Source organism: Oncorhynchus gorbuscha, linkage group LG01 (genome assembly GCF_021184085.1).
Source record: "Oncorhynchus gorbuscha isolate QuinsamMale2020 ecotype Even-year linkage group LG01, OgorEven_v1.0, whole genome shotgun sequence".
Classification (NCBI taxonomy): Eukaryota; Metazoa; Chordata; class Actinopteri; order Salmoniformes; family Salmonidae; genus Oncorhynchus; species Oncorhynchus gorbuscha.
The window spans coordinates 47066144-47085512 of NC_060173.1; the positions used below are offsets into that span (position 1 = coordinate 47066144).

Below are 19369 nucleotides of genomic sequence, written 5' to 3' on the forward strand. Positions count from 1 at the left end.
CTTGTTGACCGCAGATTGGCAGTTCCAGAGGCTACCGGAGACCTGGAACTCCACGTGGGTCGTGCGCGCTGGGACCACCAGAGTAGGGTGGCCGCGGCCACGCGGTGAGGAGCGTTTGTATGGTCTGTGCAGAGAGAAAAAAACAAAAAATTGTGTGTGTGTGTGTTACAAGTGCCTTCGGGAAAGTATTCAGACCCTTTGACTTTTTCCACATTTTGTTACGTTACAGCTTTATTCTAAAATGTATTAAAATAATGTTTTTCCTCATCAATCTACACACAATACCCCATAATGACAAAGCGAAAACAGTTATTTTTTTGTGTGTGTTAATTTTTGTTTTGTTATTTGAAATATCTTATTTACATAAGTATTCAGACCCTTTGCTCTGAGACTCGAAATTGAGATCAGGTGCATCCTGTTTCCATTGATCATCATTGATGTTTCTACAACTTGATTGTGGTAAATTCAATTGATTGGACATGATTTGGAAAAGAACACACCTGTTTATATAAGGTCTCACAGTTGACAGTGCATGTCAGAGCAAAAACCAAGCCATGAGGTCGAATAAATTGTCTGTAGAGCTCCGAGACAGGATTGTGTTGAAGCACAGATCTGGGGAAGGGTACCTAAACATTTCTGCAGCATTGAAAGTGTTGTGGAAATTCAGTACTGAGAGAGATTTGGTCCTTTCTTCAAAAAATGTATTTATTTAATGTTGATTAACACCCCCTTTGAGTGTTAAGTAAGTAACCTAACCACAACCCCCCCTTATGCAGACCAAGGAGCATCATAAACCACTCTGGCTTCGTCTTGTCGTTATCTGCAAGTGGGTTGTTGTCTTAACCCCACCCTGGCTTAGTTTCCCAGATGCAATGATGGTTTTGAGACGATGAGTGATTGTTCTACTCCTAAGCTATCCCTTAGTAAAACACATTTTTGTCTATGTAATGCAGTCTTTAACCCATTTGTTAGCCCAAGCCATCTCCAGTGACCATACCCCCAGATTAGCTGCAGGGAACTAGTGGAGCCCATGGAAACACAGACACTAATGGGACAGAAATGTCTTATTATTAGTGAAATATTAATTGTTAACCATTAATATCAAGTAAACCAGGTACATATGTACTTTTTCTATCACAGATGTCCCTAAGAACACAGACCTGACAGAGCTTGAGAAGATCTGCAGAGAAGAATGGGAGAATCTCCTCAAATATAGGTGTGTGAAGCTTGTAGCATCATACCCAAGAAGACTCGAGGCTGTAATAGCTGCCAAAGTTCTTCAACAAAGTACTGAGTAAAGCGTCTGAATAGATATGTACAATTTCTAAAAAGCTGTTTTTCATTATGGGGTATTGTGTGTTGATTGACGAGGGGGGGAAACTATTTAATGAGGTTTTAGGTTTTGAATGTGTGTGTGTGGAAGTAGTGTTTGAATGTGTGAGGGATTTGTGTGGAAGTGACAGTAGTGTATAGTGTGTGTGTATATAAAGTCTAGTGAGTGCATAGGGTCAGTGCAAGATAGTTATGGTACCATTTAATTGACTGCAGTCTGGCTATTTAGCAGTCGCATGGCTTGGGGGTAGAAGGTGTCTCTGAGCTTGTTGGTCAGAGAGCCAATGCTCCGTTACCGTTTGCCGGACGGTAGCAAAGTGAACAGTCTATGGCTTGGGTGACTGGAGTCTTTGGCAATTCTTCAGGCCTTCCTCTGACACCGCCTGATATAGAGATTCTGATGGCAGAGAGCTCAGCCCCAGTGACGTAATGGGCTGTCCACATCACTCTTTGTGGCGCTTGCGGTCATGCTGCCAGTCAAGATTCTCTCTTGGGGACGAGGCACTACCGTGCCCTCTTCACGACTGTGCGGGTGTGTGTGGACCATGTTAAGTCCTTAGTGATGTAGGACTCCAAGGAACTGGAAACTCTCAACCCGTTTCAATACAGCCCCATTGATGTGGATGGGGCGTGCTCTCCCCTCTTTCTCCTATAGTCCACAATCAGCTCCTTGGGCTTACTGAGTTGAGGTAGTTGTCTTGGCACCACACTACTAAGTCTCTGACTTCCTTTCCTGTAGGCTGACTCGTCGTCGTCGATGATCAGGCCTACCACCGTCGTGTTGTCAGCAGACTTGATGATGGTGTATGCTTAAAGTAATAAACATTTTTTGTGATGCACTGATTTTACATTTTTGGCCGATACCGATATCCAATATTTTTCTTGCTTCCAAAAAACGTTACCAATACCGATTTTGTATTATTTTTTACATTTTAGCTGCCATTTAAGCATTATAGTACAGTTAACACACACATGGACGCAGCGGTCTAAGGCATTGCATCTCAGTGCAAGAGGCGTCACTACAGTCACTGGTTCGAATCCAGACTGTATCACATCCGGCCGTGATTGGGAGTCCAATAGGGCAGCACACAATTGGCCCAGGGTCATCTGGGCCGTCATTGTAAATAAGAATTTGTTCTTAACTTACTTGCCTAGTTAAATATAGGTTACACACCATACTGACCAAAAAGTTATTTTGTTGGCATTTACGTATGTCCCCATTACCAGTCAAACACAATCAAAACCTATTTCTTTCACTTACTTGCTGTTTCGTTGTTCATTTGTTCAGTCGTTTCATTCTCAACCAGGATTTCTGTGGAACGGTGTTTGCTTGTCAAAAAAGATGCACATCAAATACCACTATTTGACATGTCAAATAACACAATCTGTTTCAGTAGCTATAGTTAGCTAATTAACTATATAGCTAGGTGTCATCTAAAATAACCCTAATTTATAATGGTGGTCAGATCCATCTATGTGAAGCTAGCCACAATAAGGATTAGCCACAATAGAGGACTTTGTGGTTAGCCTTCAAAATAAAAGTATGGCATAATTCTACTATTTGTATTCATTTGCATCACTGTCAATGACGTACTTTTATTTTGAAGGCAACCCTCAAATTCCATTATTGTGCCTAATCCTTATTGTGGCTAGCTTCACAACACATAACCCAGTCCGGTCGAGCCTCACTAGCCAGATGAAGCTAGCTTACCTCTTATAACGTTAGCTTTGGGCAACAGGGTTAAGTAGCTGGTTAACATAAACTCACCCCATTCCGTACAAATGTGCGCAACTGCAACACTCAAACGAGGCTACAAAGAAAACTAATGAGATTGTAGCGACTGTGTTGACTTCAAAATCAGGGTGTGAACTAGGTTTCTATTCAAGCGTTGATCGACATGGTAATGGCTCTATAGTATTGGAGAAAAGTTGAAAAAACTGATTGATTCTGTTGGAAAGGGGAGAAATTGTGCTTTACAATGGTATTGACATTATAGTTGATCTGGAAGTATTACATTTTTGGGGGGCTATAATAAGGTCAATTGTACGGACCAAGGCGATGAACAAAAGTGAGTGAGTTTTAAGTTAGCTATTTATTTTCATGAACTGAAGTTTGATTTCAAAAGATGAACAACAAGTTGCAACCTAGCTAATACTTACTCACAAGTATTCCTAAATCATTGCTAGGGAATAATGAAAATGACTGCAGTTTCTACTGGTCATTGTTTACCCCAGAAGTAAAAAAACCCGCTATATTACCAAAGCGGTATTGTAAATACATCATTCGTGGCCGGTGTTTGCTTGTTTGCAGACTTTTGTACAGCTTTGACAGTGCTGCTGTATCTTTTTTGACATGCAAAGACCCAAACAGCATTCCATAGTTTGTATGTCGTGAAGCTAATATCAGTGACTCTATTACTGTGTAACTCTGGTAGGGCAACATCAGAAAATGGCGCACTTGGTAGTGTGTTCCGGTGCTCAACCAGTAGGTGAAAGCCAACATCACCCACGACAGAGAACGGTTGATTGTCAAGGGCAATGAATCCATTATCTTGGCTTTAATGGATTTCACTTTGAGTTGTCTCGCTGAAATGTTCTTACTCTTTCAAATGATTGCTCGATCCACACAGACAGTGTTGCCAACTCCTCAGTAATGAAAGTAGCTATTGGCTGTCGTAAAAGTCGTTAGAAGTCGCTAAGTGACGTCATCACCTAATTTGCATAATTGGCCATGTAATTGATGGACACTGTAGGAGAGAGAAATAACGTCGTGGGAGAGACAAAAGTTTGTAAAAAACACACTAAATATGTTTAGATCTACAAATTAACTTTCTTATTTTGATTCATGTTTTTTACGTCACAATTCCAACCCTCCTTTATCCGGGCTTGGGACCTGCAAAAGTGACCCAAAATAGACACTGGCGGAGTTACTTCGTTTTTAATTTTATTTTTGTTTTATTTTTTAATTGTATTTTTCTTAATTTGTTTTGGTTTTTAACCTTATGGTCCACTTAGGAGCCTACAACAAGTCACAATAAAACATTAACATTTTTAACCATAACATTTTTTTACATTTTGTATACAAAAATCTACAATAACAATCTAAATGAACCAAATAGAAAAAACTTTCAATGGCAATGTGAGAAAATTATAGTAACTAGTCTGGCCCTAATAAATGAATAATAATTCATTTATTATTTTTAAAATGTAAGCCAGGGCGGGATCGGCCAGCGGCGGCTTCCCGCATGCGCGATTCATTTGCAGTCTGACGCAGAGGGGTGAACATCTCCTGCTCTGACTGCAGCTGGGAGGGACTGCTGCATGAGGACTGGGACGGGGGTGGGGCCCACGACAGCACCCGCTGCTCGTTAAGGACAGTTAGAACGATACATGCTTTCACGTCAGAGGCTCCAAAAGTCTCCAATAACACCAGAAAAAGTCGCTATATTTGTCGCTAGTCACTTTTTTGAAAATGTGTCGCTAGAGGGGTCTGAATACTCGCCAAATATAGCGACGACGTTGCCAACACTGCATACAGCAAACATTGTTTGGGCTAGGTTAGGAAGGCTGTGTTGCACAATGTAGTGAAAATGTTTACGTGGCGTTATTACGTCATGTACCTACGTTATTTAGGAATGCACGGTAGCTTTGGCATCGGTAGTTGTTGATAAAAGGTGAGATGTTTAGGTGAGCGAGTCGGTCAAGGATCAGTTCAGACGAGGAGCTAAAGTTTAACAATCTGCAGTTTATTCAGAGTAAAAGTATTGTGTACAGCGTATACGGGCTCTGTTCCTTGAACTCAGAGGGAGTCAGAAAAAGAGAGCCCCTAATTTAGACAGCATACATGTTTTATACAGTACAGAAAGTAGGTTGATTCTGGAAGGTCTGGTCCTCGGATTGGTCCAAACCCGGGCCTTGTCTCTCCTTATTGGTCCAAGGTTGTTGTTGCCATTGTCTCAGAATGTTCCTGCTTAATGTCTGTTTTGTGTTGCTCAATAGTTTGCATGTGTCAAAAAGCAGATACGCCCAAGATCCCTTGAGGCTTAATGCTGGGTGTGTGGTTCTAAAAGATCCCTTGAGGCTTAATGCTGGGTGTGTGGTTCTAAATGTGAATGTATCTGGGTGGGGTGTGTGTGCTTGTGTCTGCAAGTCAAGGCTGTGTCTCTTCCTCCCAATGTGTGGGTGTATGTCTTATCTGTGTGTCCTCGGCAGTTAGTGTGTGTGTGTGTGTGTGTTCCTGTCATCAGCAGTTATGTCCTCACGAGATGCAGCTTCTCCAGTCTTGTGGTTTGGCCCTCTTCCTGTTTTCGTGACTATGTGTGGAAACATTTGCAGAGGCGCACCCAAAACAGTTTACAGCAACATTATAGCAAACATATTAGTAATCTCCGTTTGTTTATGCCCTTTGTTACTAAGGTCTGAAGCATTAGGTATAGAGGCCTGTCACGGCCTTCAAGCATATGTATGGTTATCAAAGTATTATTTACATAGTGAAAGTTACCCAGTAAAATACTACTTGTGTAAAAGTCTAAAGGGTTTTTATTTGAAATATACTTAAGTATCAAAAGATGATAGATGTAATTGATAATGTACTTAACCTCTCTGGGATCGTTCAGGACGCTAGCGTCCCACCACGCCAACAGCCAGTGAAAGTGCACGGCGCCAAATTCCAAACAACAGTAATCTCATTTAAATTCCTCAACTATACAAGTATTTTACTTTGCACTTTTCGTTAATCCAACCACAGTGAGGGCCTCCCGGGTTGTGCAGTGGTCTAGGGCACTGCATAGTAGTGCTAGCTGTGCCACCAGAGACTCTGGGTTCGCTCCCAGGCTCTGTCGCAGCCGGCCGCGACCGGGAGGTCCGTGGGGCGAAGCACAAATCTTCATTTACCTTTGCTGATCTTCGTCGGAATGCACTCCCAGGACTCCCACTTCCACAAGAAATGTTTGATTACGTCAATATTTATATCCAAATACCTCGTTTTGTTCACTCCTTTAGTTCTCTATTAGTTCACTATTCCAAAGGCACAATCCAGACGAAAAGTCAAGAGTTCCATTACAGTTTGAAGAAACATGTCAAACGATGTTTACAATCAAGCCTTAGGGTCTTTTTTTATAATAAATCTTCAATAATATTCCAACCGGACAATAGCGTATTCATTACAGAGGAAAAAGAAGGAACGGCACGCCCGCGTAGTAAACAACTGATTGGCCACAGCCTAGTCCACTTTTTGAAAAAGCTCTTGTTTGACCCATTTCCGCAATAGAAGCCTAAAACAACTTTCTAAAGACTGTTGACATCTGCTGGAAGCCTTGGGAAGTGCATTCTGGCCCCATAGACATAGCATATTGGTAAGGCAATCACTTAAATGAAACTACAAACCTCAGATTTCCCCCTTCCTGGCTGGATTTGTCTCAGGTTTTCTCCTGCCATGAGTTCTGTTATACTTAGACATCATTCAAACAGTTTTAGAATCTTCAGTGTTTTCTATCCAATTCTACTAATCATATGCATATATTAGCATCCGGGACAGAGTAGCAGGCAGTTTACTCTGGGCACCTTATTCATCCAAGCTACTCAATACTGCCCCCCTGTCACCAAGAAGTTAACTATCAAAAATAAAAGTGTAAATAATTTCAAATTCCTTCCTATTAAGCAAACCAGATGGCACCATTTTCTTGTTTTTAAAATTTACGGATAGCCAGGGGCACACTCTAACGAACACAGTCAAAATTTACAAACAAAACATTTGTATTTAGTGAGTCCTCCAGATCAGAGGCAATAGATGACCAGGGATGTTCTCTTGACAAGTGTGTGAATTGGACCATTTTCCTGTCCTGCTATGCATTGAAAATGTAATGAGTACTTATATATGTCAGGGAAAATGTTTGGAGTAAAAAGTACAGTATTTTCTTTAGTAATGTAGTGCAGTAAAAGTTGTCGGGGAAAAGAAGTAAAATACAGATACCAAAAAAATGACTTAAGTAGTACTTGAAAGTATTTTTACTTTAGTACTTTACAGCAGTGCTCAATTGAGATCATTTCCACACTTCCACGTAGGGCTGCACGATATTTCTAACCAAATGTTGCAATTGTGATTTGACTTGCGAATTAGAGCAAAACTGTTGGAATCATGGAAATAGAATGACTATTCTAATTCTATAGTTAGAATATAATAGTGGGCACTTTGAATCCAGTGTTGTTTGAGATGACAACGAATTAAAATTCCAGCGATGAGTTATTGGGACAGGTTAGGAACTAAAGTGTAGATAAGTGTTTCCTAGGGGACCTTATAAGCTTTGGCTACATTGCTTGATTTCTCTTAGCTACTTCATGTAGCTAACATATTCTTGCTTTGCATATTCCTCTTTGAAGCTAGATACTGTTGCACAAACATGCTGATTTAGGTCTACACCATCACTGGCATTTTCAGGCTGTATTAGCTAGCTACGTTTGCTCTTACTCAGTACGTTATTAGCATTAGCGGCTAACAATTAGTGTCTCAATGTTTAGGGCAACTTGCTAAGAAAAGACAAACTAGCTGTTAGCTGATGTACGAAACACAAACTAATAGTGTCATTATTGAACGCTAGTGGATTTATATTAAGAAGCAAAGTGAAAACAGCATTGTTGTCATCAACATTGTAGCATGTGTTGCATTGACTATGCAGACTGAATGCAAGTGTCTCATGGTTGAGGAACATCACATGCGCTCCTTGAGTGACAGGGGGCGTGGCACAGAGAGAAAGAGCGGAGAGATGACTCAAGTAGGGAATAAACTATACATTTAAGAAAAACACAAAAACATTAAAATACCGGTATAGGAGGTAAAGTATAAACCCAAACCGGTCCCTGCATCAATACCGGTATGTCATAAAATACGGTATACCGCCCAGCCCTACATAGACCACATAATCATCATATAGGGCTTCCAACAACCCCTATATTATTGTCATAACCAATTTGAGGCCATGTATTTTAAAGAAAGCTGGACTCATAGTGGTAGAGGAAACACTGAGACTGAGTACCCAGGAGCGCCTTTCAGGTCACCCAAGGACACACTACATTTAAAAGAATACATATATAATTTGGCAAGACTAAATATTCATATTGTTGGTGTGTTTCTCTGCCATGGCCCAAACATACAGCAGGCTACATGTCCTGTGGGGAAATTATTGTAATCAAAAGGAGGGACTTTTAAGATTTCTTCAAAACAATCAAATCAAATTTATTTATATAGCCCTTCGTACATCAGCTGATATCTCAAAGTGCTGTACAGAATCCCAGCCTAAAACCCCAAACAGCAAGCAATGCAGGTGTAGAAGCACAGTGGCTAGGAAAAACTCCCTAGAAAGGCCAAAACCTAGGAAGAAACCTAGAGAGGAACCAGGCTATGTGGGGTGGCCAATCCTCGTCTGGCTGTGCCGGGTGGAGATTATAACAGAACATGGCCAAGATGTTCAAATGTTCATAAATGACCAGCATGGTCAAATAATAGTAAGGCAGAACAGTTGAAACTGGAGCAGCAGCATGGCCAGGTGGACTGGGGACAGCAAGGAGTCATCATGTCAGGTAGTCCTGGGGCATGGTCCTAGGGCTCAGTTCCTCTGAGAGAGAGAGAGAGAGAAAGAAAGGAGAGAATTAGAGAACGCACACTTAGATTCACACAGGACACCGAATAGGACAGGAGAAGTACTCCAGATATAACAAACTAACCCTAGCCCCCCGACACAAACTACTGCAGCATAAATACTGGAGGCTGAGACAGGTCGTGAGACAGGTTAGTTTTAACCTACTGATGATGCAATCTAACTTTATTTATTGAATTACTGCAGTAATGGAGCTGGTCGGTAATCACCACTGGTGGTAATGTCAGAGTTGCGTAAATTCGAATCTGGTATCAGGATAAATATAACAATGAGTCACTGATTTTTATACTATGTATTTTTTATTAGCTAAGTAATATATGGCAAATGCAACTTTCGTATATACGGGCTCACTGTAATACCACACAGGGCAAAACAGAGAACTGACAAGATGTATGCGAACAGTATTCTTTATACTGTGATAGACAGTTCCAACCCATCTGTTGGCCTATTACAGTAGAGACTGGGCGTGGTTTAAACTTGCTCAGCCTATTGCAGGCGCTCAGGCGGGTCCCCGCCTCTTGGTGCTTCTGTTGCTGTGAAGAACATCCATGCGCTCATGCTCCATACCGTTATCTCGCACCTGGCTCCTGTTATCTAACAAAAGACCGCTTGTTCTGCAACCCCACGCTCTGAATGTGCCCCCCAACTCATTGCGTCTTCTGTATTTTCCATCTCAGTTAAACCTCGTGATGGCCACCCCTCCCTATCACAACTTTGTAAGATACAGCAAGTCACACCATGTGCTCAATATTGTTACATACAAACACAAGGACAAAAGCTTCTGCTGGGCTGTTATCTACAGTTTTGCAACATGCAGGTTACACCATGTTACTCAGTTCTTGTCACACACAAACAGGCAAGTAGCAAGCAGTTGTTTAATCTCATAATGATGCTCCAGTGCACAAATGCAGACACCTCACACAACCAACATCAGATAATATTTAATCATATATATATACTAATGGCTATAATGTAAAACACAGGATCCAACAGTAATCATTGAGAACTCAACCAGCTGGTTTGAGCCACAGCATTTTATAGCCAAGTCCATCCTCCTTCAGTCTACACGACACACAATAGATGTATGGAATGGGTCACAAGGTTAAGATTTGTATAAAAGATACTTATAATTCACAGCACACAGTATCTGCTGTAAAAACATGAGAACCCATTGTGTGGATACCAGTGTCTGGCCCCCCAACTCCATACTAGAGCCATATCTCCTTGGTACCGTATAGAACAGATACATTAACTCTTGCCCTGGAATGCAGAATCCACAAAGCCATCGTAAATCTTTCAGAGGCCCATCCTCAGTAGAACACACACAGATGAGAATTCTAACAACCTTTTATTATGTTCCATAAAACAACCATCTGGTGCAATAACAGCATTATAACATAATCTTGTCATTTCCACCATAGTCCTTGAGCCTCCTGGTACTCCCTCGTTCCAGCTACAGGTGGTAAAGCTCTCAAAGGTTGCTTGTTTGCTGCCTGACTGACTTTTGTTCCTTGTTTTCCAACCCAGCATGGCTTCCATGACTGATTAACAACAGATGTGATAGATGTGAATAAGTCGCACATGTCAGGTTGACCTGGCCGTGTTTATTTTTCACCAGATCCATTAACTTCTTTGGGATACTCCCCCTTCTCTCAATTTCCGCCTGTAGACATGCCCTAATTTAACTGTAGCTCATGCCGAGAAGCAAGGATATGCATATTCTTGGTATCATTTGAAAGGAAACACTCTGAAGTTTCTGGAAATGTGAATTGAATGTAGGAGAATAACACCATAGATATGGTAGAAGAAAATACAAGGAAATAAACATAAATGTTCAGTTTTTATTTATTGTTGTTGCATCTTTCAACTGAACAAGAACAGCCAAACATTCAGATATGATGCTGGGGATAATTTCGATGAAGAACATAAGAGGGCAACAGTATTTGAAAAAAGTTTCAGAAAGATATCTACAGGAATGAGTGAGCTACATGACATTGAGCATGTAGACACCCAGGTGTCCCACACAAGTTGCCCAAATGTACCCAAGTGGCCGAATTGGTACAGTGATACATTTAGAAGTAAATAGCTATATACAAAGTACTAAAATATATTCTAGCACACCCCCACAAAAAAAATACATTTGAAAAAAATGTAAAATAACAAGGGTAACTATAGACACACATTCAATGTATAATGTACACTATTGTGAAGACCCTTAGTTCTCTAAACAATATTGTGCTACTGATGCCATGCCCAATAGCAGTCTCTTTCTTCTGTAAAGCAGAGGGTTGCTGAACATGTGGTGCAGGTGATGGGGCATTTCCTGTGACAAAGTGCACAACGCCTCCCCACTGTGCCCTTTTTGCCCCGAGGCACACTCATGCCTGCAGAGATTAATCTGGGCAGGTGAACACCACTGGTTGGAGCAGAAGGGACAGAAGCTGCTGCAGTGGACTTGTTGTAGCAAGCTCCTGGAGGAGCAGCTCTCTGAAGGCTAGCTGTGAGATGGGGGGGCTGTCCACAGCTCTTAGCCATTTGCTTCTGGAGGATGAAGGAATTCACCACAACAATGTCGATGAAATGATAGAAAAATGTCTTGTACCATTTCATTGTCTTGTGGAGAACATTTTAGTAGCCTATCGGCGCATCTGACAGCTCCACACCTCCCATGCTCTTGTTGTAGTCCTTGATAGCTGCAGGAATGGGGACATTTTTGGTGGTCCATGCCCCAGTAGCGCCTTTCACACGCCTGACAATGTGATCTCCACTGAAGGACTTGTGGATACTGGAGCACATGACCACCTCTCTGGTATCCGTCCACTTCACAAAGAGCAGGCCATCTTGGCGAATCCATCTCATGGTACCCCGCTCAGCCCGCTTAGGCGTGTCATTCACCTTGGTTTTCGGAAAGCCTGCTCTGTTGGTCCGAATGGTGCCACAAGCTCACACATCCAGCTTCCTCAGGTCTGCGAACAGGATAGGGCTTGTGTAGAAGTTGTCCACAAAAAGTTTGTAGCCCTTCCCCAGCAGTTGGAAATCGAATAACTAACGGAATCATAACTGTGGCCCTTACCGGTCGCAAAACTGCTCAAAACAGCAAAAAAAAATGGCATGTATATGCACACGCAGAATCATCAAAAACACATTTTTGTAACCCCATTTAGTTGGTTTGTTATGCATGTATTGTTTTAGGCCAATTCAGGCCTTTGAGGCTACCATCCTCTCATCGATGGAAAGGTTCTGGGCGGACTGAAAATAGGTCTTGCCGGCCTCAACCACACAGTGGTAGAGGTTTTATTTTGCAGAGCCTATCAAACCTCGCCTCTACTCATTGTCCTCATCAACTTCTGGGTCACTGATATGAAGCGCCCGTGAGATTGTCAGAAACCTTTTGCATGACATGACAGTGGAGGGGAAAGGCAGTTGATAGAGGGGAGCAGTTTTCCAGTAGTCTTTCAGGGTTTTCAGCATCACAAGACCCATGTAAATTACCATTGACAGGTAACAAAAAAGATCTGACATGGAAATGGGCTTCCATCCCTCTTTCTTGCCTGCCTGCTTCTTAGCACCATACTTATTAGTGTTCAACACAAGGGAATCAACAACTGACGAGGTGAAAAACAGCTGAAAAAGTTGCATGGGGCTGTACTTTTGAGGTCATGTCCAGCTGAGGTCCTGGTGGCCTTTTCGGTCTGAATATTGGAGGTGGTGGCGCCACATCCTCCTCCAGCACAGAGTGCCAACGACTCTCCTCTCTGATTGCAGGTTTATCTCTTTCCCACCTCCACTTCTTTATCACTGACTTCACACCTGGCCGGGCGGGGGTAGGTGTGGAGCCGGAGACAGTAGGGGTCTGGTTAGATGAGCCAGCTCCTATGTGGGATGGGCAACTTGGCAGTGGGGGCTCCCAATCAGAATCTGAGGGACTGTGAAATAAAGACACAGACACACAGGTTCTTTATAGAGTAGGGAACCCAATCACTATGGTGAGGTGCTGTTCCATTCCATGTTTAGATAAAAATACATGTAAAAAAATATCTAATATATACTGACACAGACATACATACCCCCTACCCACAATGTAGAGCCATGTGTATTTCACACATTTCATTAGTGATTATATATGTATATATGTCAAATAAAATAAAAATATCTCCAACAACTCAAATGAATAATATTTGATATTATTCATTTCAAACAACGCCATGAGGTACTTACCAGTCTAAAATTGTATCCTCTCCGTGCAAAAACATTTCCTCAAATTGTGAGTCCAAACTTGTCTCACAATCTGACTCATCAAGTAACTTTGTGTCACTTTCTCTATCAATTTGTCAATAATATCGTGTAGATCTGTATACCTGGACTTTGCCTTTTGATTTTCCAGATTTACTCGCCATAATTCTTTCGATAAAATAGCGGAAAATGATCTCGACTCAAATACTGCTAAGCGCAAACAACGTGGCTCCTTCAGGTAGAAATTTCAATGGCGAATGGCTGTGTTAAGCTCAACTTTCGGTTCAAGAGCTGGTCTTCCCAGACATAACCATTAGATATTGCCATTTACCTCAGCTCATTGGCTATCTACCAAGCTAGATTTCAAGACCATCAGTGGTCATTGGGCCGAAATACAGTCAATCAACGAAGCACTGGCCATATCATTGGCGCGCAATGAGGTCATTGTTTGGTGTGTTCAAATCAGTTCCTTTCGGTCAATACGTCCCGCAAAAAGAACCATCATGGATGGTTGTGTTACTAACAAAAAGAGGATTGCAATGAAACCAAACATGACTAGATAAACATAAATTTAGTGTGCGTAATACTTGCAATGGTTTGTTGAAAGTTGAAGGAGACAGAATTCCATGACACAAGCCGTTTACAAAATGATGCTATAAAAATGGATTTTTCGAACAAAACAACCATTTATTGTGAAGATTGGACCTTTTGTATTGCCAAAATAAAATCTTCAAATGTAAATGATTATTTGATTGCCTTTTCTGACTTTCGTGATGCTAATATTTGGTTGAAAAATGCTAGTAATACTTGTGTGTGCCGGGCGCTGTCCTCAGATTATCGCATGGTATGCTTTCGCCGTAAAGCCTTTTTGAAATCTGACACTTCGGTTGGATTATCAAGAAATGTATCTTTTAAATGATGTAAGATACATGTATTTACAAGAATGTTTAATGTTACGAATGGTGTATTTAGAATTTTTGCGCTCTGCAATTACACCGGATGTTAGCCAGGTGGGACGCTCATGTCTAGAGAGCCTAGAGAGGATAACAACACATCAAATTTGAACACTGATGGGTGGTTTCCCGGACACACTTTCCAAAGATTCTCCAATAACCGTGCATTTTATTAAGGCTGGGAATTGCCTCACGTACCTCACAATACGATATCACAATACTTGGGTGCCGATACAATATATTTTGCGATTTTCTAGATTCTAAACTCAGCAAAAAAAAGAAACGTCCCCTTTTCAAGATAATTTGTAAAAATCAAAATATCTTCACTGTAAAGGGTTTAAACGCTGTTTCCCATGCTTGTTCAATGAACCATAAAAAATTTATGAACATGCACCTGTGGAACGGTCGTTAAGACACCAACAGGCGGTAGGCAATTAAGGTCACAGTTCTGAAAACTTAGGACACTAAAGAGGCCTTTCTACTGACTCTGAAAGACACCAAATTAAAGATGGCTAGGTTCCCTGCTCATCTGCGTGAACAATGCCTTAGGCATGCTGCAAGGAGGCATGAGGACTGCAGATGTGGCCAGGGCAATAAATTGCAATGTCCGACCTGTGAGATGCCTAAGACAGCGCTACAGGGAGACAGGATGGACAGCTGATCGTCCTCGCAGTGGCATACCACGGTAACAGGATCTGTACATCCGAACATCACACCTGTGGGACAGGTACAGGATGGCAACAACAACTGCCCGAGTTACACCAGGAATGCACAATCCCTCCATCAGTGCTCAGACTGTCTGCAATAGGCTGAGAGAGGCTGGACTGAGGGCTTGTAGGCCTGTTGTACGGCAGGTCCTCACCAGACATCACCGGCAACAATGTTGCCTATGGGCACCAACCCACCATCGCTGGACCAGCCAGGATCAGCAAAAAGTGCTCTTCACTGACGAGTCATGGTTTGTCTCACCAGGGGGGATGGTCGGATTCGCGTTACACCGAGGCCTGTACTCTGGAGTGGGATTGATTTGGTGATTGAGGGTCCGTCGTGGTCTTGGGCGGTGTGTCACAGCATCATCGGACTGAGCTTGTGGTCATTGGAGGCAATCTCAACGCTGTGTGTTACAGGGAAGACATCCTCCCCAGACGTGCGCAATGGGATTGAGATCCTCCTCCCTCACCCTTCCTGCAGGCTCATCCTGACATGCCCCTCCAGCATGACAATGCCACCAGCCGCGCTGCTCGTTCTGTGCGTGATTTCCTGCAAGACAGGAATGTTAGTGTTCTACCATGGCCAGCGAAAAGCCCGTATCAATCCCATTGAGCATGTTTGGGACCTGTTTAATCAGAGGGAGAGGGCTAGGGCTATTCCCCCCAGAAAAGTCTGGGAACTTGCAGGTGCTTTGGTGGAAGAGTGGGTTAACATCTCATAGCAAGAACTGGTAAATCTGGTGCAGTCCATGAGGTGGAGATGCAATGCAGTACTTTTGATTTGGACCCCCCCCCCCCTAATATACTCACTTGACAGTGAGGATGTTTATTTTTTTGCTGAGTTGATATTTATTGCAATTTGATGTTCCACACATTGGTCATTATATGTCAGCTGCAGAGAGACGAGAGAGGTTGAGAAAATGAGTTTTGATAATACAAGTGCTGAAAACATGTTGGATCACTTAAAAAGAGAAGCTATAGGATGACAAATATCATCATGTTCGTGCTGACTAGCTCAAACTAATGCTGGAAAATAAAAAATATATATTCAAATATTGAAATATCATCCCAAAATATCATATCACCCCCCCCCATCACTACTTGTTAATCTGTGTCCTGGAAACTGGCCCTGAATGTAATTTCCACATAATCAAACTTTTTAGGCACCATTTTGACACATCCACCTTTTCCTATTCATTCTGTCCAGATAGCAAAAGATGCCAAGGAGTGTGTGCAGGAGTGTGTCAGCGAGTTCATCAGCTTCATCACGTCGGAGGCCAGTGAGCGCTGCCACCAGGAGAAGAGGAAGACCATCAACGGCGAGGACATCCTGTTTGCCATGTCCACCCTGGGCTTCGACATGTACGTGGAGCCCCTGAAACTCTACCTTCAGAAGTTCAGAGAGGTGAGAGGGAGAAGGGAGAGAGAGCCTGGGTGTGTGTGCGTGCAATTTCTCGACCTAAGACATTTGCCTGTGGACTGGTGCGTTCTCGAGTTCTCAGGAAGTCTCTATGTATGGCCTTGACTCAAACACAAAGGGCTTGATGTTGCTGTGTCCTTCCCTTACCTGGCCATTAAAGGGGAATGCAAACACTTCAGGAGTAGATCTAAGCAAATATATATATCCTGATATATATATATTCAATCCACTAATACTAAACGTGCATTTAACATAAAAACATCTCTATATTTAGTGTTTTGATGGTCGACCAGGTTTATTTGAGCAATGATCAGCACCATTTTAAATTGCCATAGAAACGACTGACGCCAGTGTGGCAGGAATCAGCAAATTGTTTGTGGTATTGAATTTGCGCTCGGAGTGAATCGAAGAGAGTGAGGATAGGCGTTGACAATGAAGATGGCGACAACAAGTGGCAATTCAAACAGCCCCCGGCTGTATGAATTGGCTCCAAAAAATCCCTCTAAACTTCCATCGGCTGCCCAAGGATCTACAACTTTTGAAGAAGTGGCTCCATGTCCTGAAGAGAAAGGACGTGCCAGCTCGCGCTTGCAGGATCTGCAGACAGCACTTAGGAGGGAGACTTCACGATGAAGGGCCAGGCTAGCGTTTGACACGAGATGAAGGTAACAAGCTAATTGCATCTGAAGTGTTTTGTGTAACACCCCCCCCAACAAATAACGTTAGCAAGCAACTCAACTGCAACTAAAATTGCAATACAGTTTATCTGTGTACCCCTGATATTAGGTAACGTTAGTTACTGTAGCAAGCTTCCATCTCAGATAGTCAAGTACTGTAATACATTTTGTTGACAGATTTATTTTTGTGATCTTTTGTTAGCTCCACCTCATTTAGCGAGACTGAAGTTGACATAGCTAATGTTTGCTGAAAAATAAATGTCCTTCTATTGTGTGTGTGTGTTGACAAGGCACACAGGACAGGTAGCTTGTTAATGCCAACTGATATATTTGGGTTCAGTTGTCTTAACAAAACATTTTGTTTGTTTTCAGGATGACATCTTCATCCCTGAAATGTTTTCATCCTGGAGGAGCCTGTGCAGGAGGCAGAGGTGGTACTTGCAAATCTGTGTTATTTCTAAGGCTATTGTTTATTTCAAGTATATGCAGTAATTCTATTTAACTAGCCTAATAGATGCCTTAATTGTTTTCTTCCAACAGGAAGGAAAGGTTATTGCAGCATGCCAAACTGACCACCTGGTGCCAGAGTGTTCCTGTGCGGTGGAGAAGAGGTCCAGCGGGACCATCACTAAAGAGCTCTGGGCCCAGCTAGATTGCGCCCACGACCATCAGTATACAATCGAGTCCTGCCCCTATACGCCACAGATGGAGTTGACGGAGAGTGAGATCAGTGAAGACCATAACTCGCTGTATGGACCTGAGAGCTCAGAATCACAATCTCAGTGCGAGCCAAGATATACTATCAATCACTTTGGGGAAGCGGGATGGTGTTCCGAAAATGGAGAAGGAGCAGGCCATTCAACAGCCAATTCAAAGATACACCCATCCATAAAGGGAATCCGAGTGGAATAGTTTTCCCGCTTATGTTATTTTTTACTCTTTTTCAATGGATGTGCTACCTACCTTGTCCCGGTTCTGCTGTTTCAACTCTCTCAACCTATGAATGCTCAGCTATGAAAAGCCAACTGACATTTGCTTCTGAAGTGTTGAACTGTTGCACCCTCTTACCACTCTGGTTATTATTTTGATGTAAAAGGGGCTTTTGTAAAAATACAATTGATTGTTTGCTGTGCTGGATGCTGTGTATTCACTGTCTGAGTGATGGGACATTTTTATAGTATCTGTAGCATATTTTGGTGTGTATTTAATCTGCATTTTAACTTCTTAATGTGGCATTCAGCAGTAGAAACCATAACAAAGAGGCCCCCTGCTCTTCTTTTGGTAAAAAGCTGAGGGATAGGGCCGGAGAAATGTAAGCACTCTCAAATTCATAGACAGAGTTATAGATGCAAGGACTGACCATCCATGATATCAAAATTGTAAATCTCTTTCTATGATCTGTTTCCACTACCATGTACCCAGTTTGCTTTGGATAAAGGTGTCTGCTAAATGGCATATATTATTGAAGTCTACTTTGACTCTGCCTACTAGTTTCCAGTGTAGGTACCATTCCTTTCCAATAGAAGGCAGCCAAAGCTAGTTGAAGTCACTACTCTAGCGACAGGGACACCGGGTTAGTGCGCATTGAAAGTAGTTTTATCTTCAAAGCAAGTTTATCTGGTTACACTTGAACCTGTTATAGTGGACAAGCTAACTCATACTATTTTTTACATAAGACCCAGGCATTAGGTATATGTCTTAGGCTAGATTTACTAAATTAATTTTAATCAATGCCTTTGCTTCTGGCTATTCTCCCTTGTGTCCCTCCATAGGGTGAACTGGTGATAATCTGCCAGGCTGTATGCTCTGCAAACAAAATCATAAGAAAAGTTAGTCTGATACCTAAACTAAATCACAATGTATTTATAATGAGCACGCCCCATTATTGGTTAGAATGAGATTTCATGAATCATGATGTCTACGATTCGAACTCTGGTCGTCTAATCGAAAGGTAAATGTGTTACCTACGCGCCAAACAGCACTGATGATAAACAGAGTTATAGAATACTATAACGAATACTACATATATTGGACACCTACCCACTAATGATAATAACCTTAAACAATTGATAATCAAGCAAAATTTCACAAATTATTTAACTGGCATATCGACTGCTGACTGGCCGAGTAAACTCTTCAGCCAGGAAGTCCTTCGTAAGGATTAGTGACGCGTTCAACAACTACATCGTCATCCAGACAGACTGACAGGAACCCAGCCACCATCCGCTGGGATTTTGTGCTGTATCGCCACCATCTCTCTACAACACACACACTCATACTCTAGCCATTACCTGGCAGCATCCCCACTCACACCAGTTTGTTTGCCTATTCCAACCCTTTAGCTGAGGTGTTTCAGGCGGCATATATCTGTGTTGTTATTGCTACGAGAATA

General features: G+C 42.2%; 1 protein-coding gene across 3 annotated transcripts in view; it reads left to right on the top strand.

The window, feature by feature from the left end:
• LOC124038646 (nuclear transcription factor Y subunit beta) overlaps positions 1 to 19369 on the top strand; it is a 40349-nt gene that overhangs the window by 15617 nt on the left and 5363 nt on the right. For 2 of the 3 annotated variants that reach the window (XM_046354749.1, XM_046354757.1), the window contains exon 4: positions 16088 to 16285. In XM_046354749.1, the coding sequence (XP_046210705.1) occupies positions 16088 to 16285 (198 nt within the window). Of the gene's footprint in view, positions 1 to 16087; positions 16286 to 17349; positions 17409 to 17517; positions 18110 to 19369 lie in introns of those variants that run through there. The other variant, XM_046354762.1, reaches the window with a different exon arrangement.